The sequence below is a fragment of the Eutrigla gurnardus genome, assembly GCF_963514095.1.
Source record: "Eutrigla gurnardus genome assembly, chromosome: 4".
NCBI lineage: Eukaryota > Metazoa > Chordata > Actinopteri > Perciformes > Triglidae > Eutrigla > Eutrigla gurnardus.
This window is the reverse complement of record NC_139918.1, coordinates 21024923-21037607: the sequence shown is the minus strand read 5'-3', so window position 1 is coordinate 21037607 and position 12685 is coordinate 21024923. Positions and strand designations below refer to the sequence as shown.

At 38.2% G+C, this 12685-nt stretch overlaps 1 protein-coding gene across 2 annotated transcripts in view; it reads right to left on the bottom strand.

Moving 5' to 3' along the window:
* gnal2 (guanine nucleotide binding protein (G protein), alpha activating activity polypeptide, olfactory type 2) overlaps nt 1-12685 on the bottom strand; it is a 44190-nt gene that overhangs the window by 26823 nt on the left and 4682 nt on the right. Inside the window, exons 1-4 of one of the 2 annotated variants that reach the window (XM_084008108.1) lie at nt 5817-6635; nt 5453-5525; nt 4656-4710; nt 4356-4475 (exon numbers count right to left, since the gene is read on the bottom strand). In XM_084008108.1, the coding sequence (XP_083864234.1) occupies nt 4356-4475; nt 4656-4710; nt 5453-5525; nt 5817-5955 (387 nt within the window). In that variant the 5' untranslated portion in view covers nt 5956-6635. Of the gene's footprint in view, nt 1-4355; nt 4476-4655; nt 4711-5452; nt 5526-5816; nt 6636-12685 lie in introns of those variants that run through there. The other variant, XM_084008107.1, reaches the window with a different exon arrangement.

Genomic DNA, 12685 nt, shown 5'->3' with positions numbered 1-12685 from the left:
GCTCTTTTCCACAGAGGCGTGTGACACTGGGCCTTTGAATAAATGCAGTGTGTGCTGCAGTGCCCTACAGAGGAACTGATAACACAGAAAGAGACCAGGAGGGAATTTGCTTTAACACAAGCTTTTTTAACTCTTCCCCGGCCACTTCCACTCCCCCTCCATCACCAGACATGAGATGCTGATTCTCTGGTGGCTCTGCTAGGACCAACTCTCAGCTCAGCCTTAGCTTCAATGTTAATCAAGTTTTTGTGTGTGATGTAATATTTCACTTGAAATCGCATAGGTCATTCTGACACAGGGAACAAAAATGGCCAGAATCTGATTCGACTTTGCAACACAAAAGTTGTGGAGCAAACGGCTTGCATCTTCTGTCGCGAGGGGACACTAGAATTCCTTTGGGTAGTTTTAAAGAGACCTTTGGTCTTAAAGCAAAATGTACAGCCACTAATCTCAAATCCCTCTATACATAGCCAGCCAGCCAACCAGCTCGCTCCTCAGTAAACTATCAACAGCACATTTAGAGGATCTCCAGACAAATTTAACAAAAGAAAAAAAAGCTATTTCGAGAATGAACGACTGTTCATCTTTCATAACAGGGTTCCAGAAATCCACACATTGAGGATCCTCGGGTAATCAAGTAAAAAACAAACTTCCAAGAAGCTAACAACATGGTAATGCCATGCCATGCAGAACAAAAGCAGCACAAATCACGCCTCTTTCCTTCTTAGAAAGTCATTATTATGGGTAGGCCTGTAAACTACATCAACATTAAATAAAGTCACACACTCACTGACAGTCGCTGATGTCCGAGTTAAGTAAGTACAGTAATTCTGCACCGTAGCACAAAAAAAGATCAGTTTAACATTGGGTGGGGCTGAAGATAATATGAAGCACACCTTCGACCGATGACTGTAATTCACACCTTGAAGAAAAAAAACACAAAACTCAAGAGCAACCTTGTATGGACCTAATCCTTGTCGTTTTGTTGGGAGTGTCAAGAAATAACATTAACAGGTCTCAAATGCTCCTCAATAGTTACAGTGACCTGGTTCTCTTCGTATCAAATAGACAGGATTACATTTCGGCTTGCACGTGTCTGACAGAGTGAAAGCGACATGGTGTAAAAAAAAGAAGAAAAAACAGGCGCTCATTTGAATTTGTTCCACTTCTGTCGACCAACACTGTCGGGTGGCTAGCATAGCTACCACAGTGGCATTTGTTTCCATTTGCATAGACGACCGTTTGTGTCGGAGCTTTCTTTTCCATGGGCCTACTGTTATCCCAAGCTACAGCAGGGTAAGGTTTTACAAAAAAAAAAAAAGGATGCTTTGATGATAAAGAGTACAGTAGTTCCCAGTCATGGTGGATGCAACGAAAAATCTACTCCGTAATTTACTACTGAAATGTAGCTAACACTTTCAAAAGTATTTTGTAGCGTTGGAGGAATATATTCTCAATATTTCTATGTGTGACAGGGAGATATTTAATGCAAGTTTGACAGCAAAAAAAAACAACAACATTAACAGTTAATGTCATGATTTATGGTTCTTGAACATACAAGAACCATACAGGAAGAGATCCATTCTTTAGTCACGTAGACACCAATGTCTCCACCAGCAGTACCTTCAAAAGACCATGACGCTATGCAGCCATAGTTCTGTTACTTGTCCCCTTTCTACTTGACTAACCAGACACAGCACACCACAACACAACACTGTTCTCGGGCACACTTTTCTCCGCTGGAAAAACCCAACTATGCTATCACATCAAATTATAATTCCCCAACAAACATATATCGTTTGCTAAGCTACACTTTTATTTCAAATCCCTAGAGCAAATACAACAAATGTATGCACAACATAAGGGTGAGTCCAACCTTCATGAAATAAGTTAGAGAACAGAGCAGAGATGGAAAAGATTTTTTCTAAAATTATAACCTATAATATCCCCAAGTAAATGAAGGCATGATCTACCTCAGAATGCCTGAAGAACTTTTCTTTTCTTACTCCAAAATACAGAGACGCTTTGATTAAAATCGGTTTCAGAAAATATTCCTAGTAGGAAGAAAGATTCTGGGATTTTCTTTTTTTTTTTAAGTGACTCATCTCAATGCTAACCACTATGTAGTAAAGGATTTTAGTGACGCGTAAAGATTGTCATATAGTGAGCGTGATGATTTTACTGTGAAATTTAGCACAAAAATGATTAGTTGAATAATTGATTAGTCAAGAAATAACAAGACAGTTGAAGATATCACCTTGGGCCGTGAGATGGAAATGTCTTGCAATTTTCTTTCTTGTTTTAGATAAAAAATTATATAACTGAGAAAACCTTTGGCAGCTCCGCTCATAATAAAACCAATCTTTAGTTGCAGCCCCAATAAAAACTTTCAAAATGGCACAACCAATGCTATCACGAACAGTCTCTCCTCCTGTACATATACAGCAAGTCATTCATAAAAATTTAGGAAGTAAAAGATCGCCGTCTACTTCTTCTTCCATGTCCACAGCAATAACTTATCACAAAATAACTTCTAAAACTGATTGAAGTGCACTGAATGTTTCTCAAGAGAAAGTTTCCCTTTAAGACGAATGAACTTGGTTCACCATGACATCATCTCTCCAAAAAGATTCCAGGTAAAATATACTTCCACGTTTCACAAAGGAGCCAACAGGTGAAAGCCACAAGTTACTGATTGGCCGTGTTCCTGCCGCTGCTGTATTGGATATCATGCCTGGTAGCACTAAGTGACAATGTAGTGGTGACACTGATGGCACAAGTGAAGCCTGAGACTGATGACAAGCACAGACACTCCAAACAGAGCCATGTTGTTCCCTTTGGCCTGACCGGGCCTGGGAACTCAACGCCGGCACTCCCCATGGCCCCGGCCCTCACACAACACAACATCACAGCAGCACACACTACTGCTGCCCTGTTAACACTCTCACTGTGGGCCATGTCAGGAAATTAACACCCAAATCCTTTTAATGGATATTCCCGTGATGTAGCATTAAATACATCTGCTGAGGAGGAAGCTGGGAGGAGTCAAGTGATATGGATAAGAACTGACAGAAACAAAAACACAGAGACCACAAAGCCTGAATATTAGTTAGATTTTGAGGCCTTGTTGTGAAAGTCATATGCCATATTGGGGCTAGGAGATAAAAACACACTTGTGAAATGAATTCCCTAAAATCGTGTTTTATATAAAAAGGTAAAGGACTGCAAACTTGATCAAATATTTCCCCGACCTACAATTATTTTCATCGTCGATTGATGTCAAAATTAAAAAAAATTTAAATCTTCAAATGTGTTCTGTCTGACCAATGGTCCAAAGCTCAAATATATTCTGTTAACGAAGACATGAAGCAAAGATATGCTGCAAATCTCAAACTGGAGAAACTGGAACTTGACAATGTTTGGTATTTTTGCTTGAAAAACTTAATGGATTAATCGACTATCAAAACAGTTGCATTACTGCTCTTTCCATTGACTAATTGTTTGACCAACTTAAATGTTTACTTCTGAAAATCAGATATTGTATATATTATATATATATATATATATATATATATATATATATATATATATATATATATATATATATCATGTATTATAATAATTGTACATTAAAAGAAACAACAGTTGACACTTTTAAATTGTTCAGTAGCTCAACATGATGAAAATAGGGATGACTGTCAACTCCAGTACAACTGACAGCGAAAGTGCAGATCAATACACCAAAAGGAGACCAACTCTGTACTTGTTTCATACATAATAGCATGTTAATACTTTCATTTGGTTACCATAAAAGCCCAAAGTGTATCAACAACAAAAAAACAAAAAACAAATTAAATTCAGACCTCTAAGAGTTTATCTACAACTTTTGCGTTGCTACACAGTCGGTGTCAAACAAGGAACACTTTCAAAATTATGTAAAACATTATCTACATTTCCAACACATGACCTCGCGCTATCGAATGGTTGATCACACACTGAAAAGAATCCCATGTGCTCCAACTTGCATTCAGAACCACGTATAGTACATCTGGTCCAGCTACAAAGAGCAAACCATTGACCTGAATCCCCTAAATCAACTAATGTTTTATACAAGTTAGCTAACATTTCCATTAATCACTTTATAGGGGGGAAAAACAACATTCCTAGCTTTGATTTGTTAAAAAACATTAGGTCTGTTGTAGCAAAATTACATCTGACACCCCTGAGCTATATCAGCAAGATATCTACATGAAAACAGTAAAAGCTCTTGATAATCACCCAACGACAAATGCACATTAAGAAAGACAAAAGCAAGTACTATGCCAGTTTCAACACATACTTCATGAACGTCTTACCTGCGAATAGTCGAAGTCAGAGAGAGGTGCTATGCTTTTGATGTATTCGATTCTGAATTGGTCCTCTGGGTTGGCTAGCGGGACTGGGGGTATTAAAGTGCTCATCGCAGACACTATAGTCTACAAAGTAGAAGTTGTGGGAGGAAAAAACAAAAACAAAAAGCATTAGGCAGGATGAACACAGGAAGAAATGTAATCGCAACCTGTATTATAATAATAATCAGTAAAAATGGGATTGCAGTGTATGTGTAGCAGCAGAGAGATTGAGCACATTTGGGAAGTGGCACAGATGCAACTCACCACTATGGCATCCTTCACGTTTTTCCGAATATCTTGGATTTTCTGTTTCTTTTCTCTGCAACAGAATGGATGTGTGAGGCAGCGGTTACGAAAACATCAGCCACAGCAGACCACAAAAGATTTATCATCAAGGTGGTTATGTGTAAGATAGGGGGGTTTACAGCCAGGGTGGACTGTATTGTTAATGCAATTATACGTACAGTACAGGTGTGGACGCTGTGTAACAGTGAAATGCAGGATGCAAAAAGTAAAAGGGGTATGATGGGTTGTAATCATGGTTGTTCTCAATTTTTTATATATATATTATATATATCCACATCCGGGGTATTTTCATACAGTTACAGAACTCTTGACATCTACTGGGCCTGTTTTAAATAGACCACTGGTAAGATCAATGCCATGCAAGGCCTTGCAGCAAAACAAATCATCAATAGGCCTGTGTCGATCCCAACCTTTCACCCTCTCACATGAAACAGGAAACGTTTAATTATTTGGCATCTGTGTGACACTGAGATCATCACATATGTATGATAACTGTACATGCACACGAAAAAAAGGAGGAAAAGGGGGAGAACGAGAGGGAGAGAGAAGGGGAGGGGGGAGATATTAGCTGCTTTGCATGGGATACTGGGCCCAACAGGCGCTGCAGTGCCTGGGGAAAATCCATTCACAGGCTATATACTCTGGCCTCGACAGTGTTGTTCATTAAGAGAGAGAAAGCCGTAAAGAATAGACGTTCGTGTGGCTTTTGAGCCGTTAATGCAGCTATTTAATAACTGTGTTGAACGAGCACTCACTCCGCGTTGAAGCCGTTGACGTGTAGAATCTTCATCTGCTTCACAATGGTGCTTTTTCCGGACTCTCCCGCACCTTCGAAAATAAGACCAAAAAAAAACACACATCAAAATCCCACCATAACGAACGCGAACAGGGGGGACGTCCGGGTTAGCGTGAGGATCGTACATGTCTGTCCGTTTTGGTTGTTTTTGTTTTAAATCAAGCCAGTTAATCGTAGGCTCTCCGGAGCTTCGCTTCCATCAATATCCACCCCCATGACATATTATTGCAAGCGCTGTCAAATGGGGCTACGTGTTCGGTAAACGAAAGGGATTACGGTTAGCTTACATTTCAGATAGCCACCGCGTAGGAAATCAGCCTTACCCAGTAATAAGAGCCTGTGTGTGGCTTTGTACGCTTGTCTTTCCTTCTGCAGCTGTTTCTCTATCTTTTTATTAGCCTCTCGTTGTGCCTTTTCGTCGATGCGTTGATCTTCAGTCTTGCTGTTGCCCAAACAACCCATCTTCCGTCGCCCTAACCCTTCCTTGTGGAATCGTAAATATATCTAAAATAACACCCGGGATGAGTCTGTGGTTTTAAAAAAATAACCCAGGAATGAGTCTACTGTAAAATAAAAAAGGAAAAAATCTCTGCGAGCCTTCTCCGTCGGAGGGAGGAATATGTTCCCCCGTTACAATTCCGCTTTAGCCGCAGCCAACCGTCATCCAAACCGTTTTGTTAGTTTACAAACCAACGAGGAATAACGACTCGGTTCAACGGAGAAGTATCAAAAATACATATAAATAAGAAGAGAGGGAGAGGGTTTTCAGTTTCTGGGAATCCAGTCAAGTGTTCCTATCGCGTCTCCAACCCCTCTCTTCTCTCAGTATTTTTTTCTATCTGAATTTCTATCAGTATTTCTGTCTCTTTAACTCAGCACTGCCTCTCTCTGTGGCACCAGGAAGTAGCCGCGGACCATGGAGGTGGAAAACAAACCTACGTTAAACTGTAACATTAACAACCCGCGCCGATATAGCATTTTATAACTTGTGTGGAAAAGGGAGAGGAGCCATTCCCGATTTAGTCCGTCGCTGTCCTGCTATCGAATTAATCGACAAAAAGGGGTGGAAACCCGGACGCCTCTCTGTGCTGGTTTACAGAGGGGCTGGGTCTCTTCTTCTTCTTGGCTTCCAGTCAGCGAGGTGGCCCTGACCCAAACTGGCAACCCGTTTACAGTGTCTGTGTGCGCGCGCTGTGTGTGTGTGTGTGTGTGTGTGTGTGTGTGTGTGTGTGTGTGTGTGTGTGTGTGTGTGTGTGTGTGTGTGTGTGTATGCGCGCGCGCGCGCACTTGGCTTTACCTATCTCTGTAGTTTATACATTACAGGCCCGAAGGCCATCATTGTAGTCCTTGAGAGAATGAGGACTACTAGTACGTGGTGGAGGAAGTACTCAGATCCTTTTCTAAACGTAAAAGTAGTAGGGAAGTGAAAGTATAACAAAGTAAACCCGAAGTATTATAAGTAAAAGTATGCATTGTGTAGAAGGGCATTTCAGAGGTAATTGTATTATTATAAAGTTTATACAGTGGTGGAAATTAATTAAGTGCATTCACTGTACTTGAGTGCCATTTTGAGGCCATGGTGGTCCTTGAGAGGACTAGTAGTACACGGTCGAGGAAGTACTCACTCGGATCCTTTACAACACCTAAAGTTAGTGATACACTTTTATTTAAGTATAAGTAATAATACCAAAGTGTAAAAAATACTCTGACTTTCTCAAGTTAAAGTACAGAATTATTATCAGCAAAACGTTGTTAAAAGTATCACAAGTATAATATACTGTAGTATTATTATTATACAGTGGTGGAAAGCAACTAAGAGCATTAAATCAAGTACTGTACTGAAGTGCAGTTTTGATGTACTTGTTATTTACTTGATTAATTCTATCTGATGCAACTTTATACTTAAACTTCACTAAATTTCAGAAGGACATACTCTAGTCTCATTTTAAAGCCTTAGTCATGCATATTAGTTACTATGCAGATCAATAAGCAATATAATCACAAAAATAAATGTTGATTTTTTTATTATAGTTTAAACTACTCAGTAGTATAGAACGTGGGTCAAACTAGCTCTACCTTTGCCAGCTGCAACACTAAATGCATACATTTATCTATCAATGATTAGAATACAAGTACATTATACTGCACAATGTACTTACTTTTGCTACTGCATGTATATTTTGATGTAGTACTTTTAGTTATGTAACATTTTAAATGCAGTACTTTTACTTGCAACAACCTATTTCTACACTGTGTTACTGTTACTTTTACATAAGTAAATGATCAAAGTATATCTCCCCCCACTGATTACAAGCCATCGCGGAAGTCCTTGGCCTACTAGTACGTAGTGGGGGTACGTACAGAGACTTTACTTAAATAAAAGTAGTAATACACAGTGGTGGAAGAGCCCAGATCTTTTATTTAAGAATAAGTACCACAGTGTAAAAATACTGTATTACAAGTACAAATATATTGTCATCAAAATATATGTAAAGTACTTAAAATGGGCCATTCAGAATTATTGATATATACCGGTAATATGAGTGCTGCAGCTGGTAACTGTGATGCTAATGTCAACTACTTCATAATCCATAATAATCCATAACAATGTATTGGCATAATTCTACTTTGTATTTATGATTTGAATCTGCAAAATAACTAATACATAAATCCATCAAATCAATGTAGTGGAATAAAAGTACATTATTGGCTTCCAAACTGTCGCGGAGAAGACGTAGACAGTAGCGAAAAATGTAAATACTCAATTAAACTTTCCAGCATTTATTCATGTATTCTGAGGTACTTGAGCATTTGGGGTTTGATTTTATGGTAGTTTATACTTTTTTATAGATTTCAGAAGGAAATAGACCACTCCATTTATCTTAGTGGAGACTAAGATTTTTACAAACAAAACACGATCAGTTCATAAAATCTGATGCATTGTAATATTTAACTACCCATCCTAATTAGTTGAAATCAGCTCCACCTTGATCAGCAACAGAAGAAAATTACTTCTTACGTGTTTATGCTTTTTCTGAAAAAGTAAATCAATATTATACAATAATATAACTAACCAGGGTCACTCTGATACATGAATACTTTTAAGTAGTTCATTTTGTTAATACTTACATTTACATTTACATTTAGGTCATTTAGCAGACGCATTTGTCCAAAGCGACTTACAATAAGTACATTTGTCAAGTACTGAGTACTTATCTCACATATTTTATTTTAAGAGTCTGCTCAAATGGGGCCTTTAACTGAATTTGTCTCTATTTTAAGCTCCTTTGATAACCATTAAACTATCCTATAGACCAGCAACTCTGTACATGGGGGTTGGGGCGTCTCCTGAAGGGCTGTGAGAACATTTTATAAAGTCACAAAATTATTAACAAGATCAGGAACAACAAAAAAAGATATCAAGAAAATTAGATGCAGAGCTCCCACCAAGCTTTGCTGGCCAGCTGCATTCACTGGCCATCGCATGAAAAGATAATTTCCCCCCAAATAATTTAAAATATTATAGCAAAATAAGCATAAGCTATATGCAGTTTATCATCTTCCTGTAAAATTGTAGTAATACCATAGGACATAAAAATGACATTCAGCTCGATTAGGTCACCATAAAGTCATTATCAAAAGTACTGCAAGTCCCAATGGGTAGTGCAAGAGTATCGTAGTAATACCTAAGACGATAAAAACCATCACATCAATCTTATAGTGATGTTTTCCCGGGGAAACAATTAATATACTTTACTTGTCCCAATTTTGTCGATAAAAGAAATAATTCCTTAGTTCCGAAATATTTCATGCCAACTTTTTTCGTAAATGTTTACCTGCCAAAGACTATGAAATATGTTGACGCTTAACTAGACACCACCACAGGACAGAACAAAGGCTTTGTCCCAGGGGCCCCTAGTGTCTGTTATTTCTCTAGACAAATGAATGATCTTTATTTTAAATAATGAATATTAAAGATTCATCTCCAAATATTTTTTTAAAGGTCACGCACCACAACAACTTAACTCTGGCAGATTGGTGCGAGAATTATCTGACATGTTGATGTGGCTCCCTCTAAACTAGACCGGTTCTGGCTTGTACGGTTGACAGTAACCAACAACTGAACTTTACACGCACACTACTATTGTGTTATTTGCACGAAAAGGGCAGCAGACACACTTTCATTGTTAATTTCTCTGTCAGTATGTGTCAGACAGAAAACAAAGTCTTTTTATTCAAGAGCAACTTGTAAAAGTTGGCAGGCGGGGCCTTAACTTTAAGCTAACGCTAGGCTAATGTGCAATACTAAACTGTTGTATTCAGGTCAGGAAGAAAAGATTAAAAATGTGCTGCTTGCATTAAAAAATACTCATAGATCACTCAAAAGCATGAGGCAACCGTGAATGATTATTTGTGGTGTAACAAGGAGTGTGCTGTTATTGTCTCCATTAAGCAAACAGAATGCAAATACTAGCTTTATGTAGTGAAATGAGTGTAACAAAGTTTTACGGCATGCAAATCACAACTGGAACGCTCACTTCACCCGTAGTGCTGTGAGAATATAACATTCAACCCTCCAACCCTACACCCTCATCAAAAATAAAAAAAATCCTGTCTCCCCACCTCAGAAAGCAAGGTCAAAACAAGTGAGTGGCCCACACCTCCCTCTAGTGGTCGGACGCAACACTGCATGCAGCTCCCTCTGAATGGTACAGAATAAGGTTTTGTTGCATAAATTATTGTCCTTTTTAGGAAGTGCTGACTGATCTTTGTGTTCTGCTTGCTGTAAGGATTGTTAAGGTTTATCCTATTTCAAATTCATCTGCTGAAGAGGGGGAAAGTTAATCTGTGCAAAAACCTTCAATCTAAGTTTAAGATGTGGACGTTTGAGAGGACTTTGTGACATTACTGTACAACCAGTTTGGAAGCCAATCAGTAAGCAACTTACGCAAGCGTTATGTCTAAACTTGGAGCATCCAGTTCACATATACTGATGTGAAGAAGAGGACATTTTTGATGATGTTTAAATATTCATAGATTCTTCAATTAAAAGAAAGTAGTTTCTACATTCTAAATAAGGTGATTTAAAGGTGACCTTTCTTTTTGGTAAAAACATAGCAGATACAAAATCTTATTCAACGCAGAGTATTCTTATATATCTTCCGACATGTCTAGAGGGGAGCTTTAATCTATCATTACGATATTTGTAATAATAGTTGCAGTTACCTTTCATAATTAATGTCTCTGTCAGCACACGTGCATGTGCAGTGTTGGAAGACCTTTTCAGATCCTTTGCTGAAGTAAACGCAGCGGTACAACAATCTAAAAATACTCCATTGCTAGTAAATTCTGACAAAGATGTTTTTACTATTTTCAGACTGATAGTGGACTCGTACCGCAACATGGCAACCACAAAGGCCCTTAAAAGTAGCTGCTAATCACTGACCAACTCTTGACAATGACGTTTCATTTTGGAGAAATTATTGCACTTAAATAAAAATGTTAAATTTATTCTGGCTGAGGAAAGCAAACCGTTAAAACATTTAAAGGAGTTATTTTCGACATATAAATCGTGTACACTGATTCACCAGGGCCCTGTCTGTAATTGAAACATGTACTGTAAAAACAAGGCACACCTCCAAATGATATCAAGCTAAAATTAGCCTCCCTGAATTCCCCCCAACGCTGGAAATAACTTTATAGCACTCTCTTAACGGTCAAAGGCTCTTGATAAAGTCTAAATTATACAGTAAGCAAAACCTGGAGTACAATCACAGTCCAATGTCCATTTGCTGTGGCGCGGTTTGCTTTGATTCAGCTGATACAAGTATCTGCTATCAGCATCATAAACATGACAGTAATTTATACTAGTATGACATGTCGGCCACGACATTAACCGGGAACTCAGTAGCAAAGTTCAGCAATGGTCAGTGATAAAAACCCATTTAGACCAAAGCAAAGTTCACCTGACCACAGAGGGAGCTCTTCCAAAATATGCATTTGCATGCACACTCTCGCACACACATGCTGAAAAAACAAATATTAAAAAATAAGGAAATAGAAAAATCTTCCAACAGGCTACTCATTGGCTTGCCTGCCTGAGTGTAGACATCGTTTCTATTGTGTACTACATAGCTAGCAGCCATGTTGTTCAGGCTCATGAAAGGTGATAAGGTTGAGATATGAACCAGCCAGTTAAGGACATCTAGGAGAGCTGTAACAGATATTATCACAGTACAGAATCTGATCCAAGAGATTTAACAATAAACTAACTTCCTTTACAACACAGAATCGGAACTTGCCTTCCAGTTCCCATCGCTGTATTCCTGCAACAACGCATAAAGAAGTCTATTAAAGTGAATTTAGATTTTCTGAATTGTCCCCTGGTCAAACTTTTCTATTGCATTTTTACAAGCGGTTTTGGAGATTAATGTGCCTTGAAATGGGACAGTGTTTCACAAGAGGTAGTCTGTATTAAGTAGAAATCTCGTGACACCTTTCATGACACAAAATATATCATGTTCTTGACCTTACGCAAACTCTGCGTCTGAAGGCGACCAGACTCCGGTGGTCACATCACAACTCTGCCTTGTTTTGATTAACATAAACCATCTTTCTTTGCTTTAATAGACGGTTGGACTGTGATGATATATTTAATGTTGAGATGCTTCTTCAAGACTTTTATGGGAGACACCGGCACATGGTCAGAAACATTTTACTGGATTTGGGGATGTACCCAAATATGTATTTATTTTCTTTCTTGTTCTCTCTTTATCAGCGGTGTTTGACCAAGAAAATATCAGTAAATATGAAAATAGATGCCTATCATAATGTCCCCTCAAAGACAAATACATCTAGCAAATATATTTATATTTGAGAAGCTGGAATCAGAAATTGTTATTTATTTATTTATTTTTGCTTTAAATTGACTTAAACAATTAACTGATCATCAGAATACTTAACGGCTGATCAATTTCCTACAGATAGACTAATTGTTTAATCGTCCTGTTGTTTCAGTTCGAAGAACAAAAAAAAAAACACTGTTGCAGCCATATATTGTTTGTTGTACTGTCACATCATGCCTTACAAAATAAGGTCTTTAACTTTAACGTTAAAGCTCCAATTGAGGAGTAATTTAATTTATTCCTGTCCGTCAGAAATGATAAATACGTATACATATTCAGCTAATAAC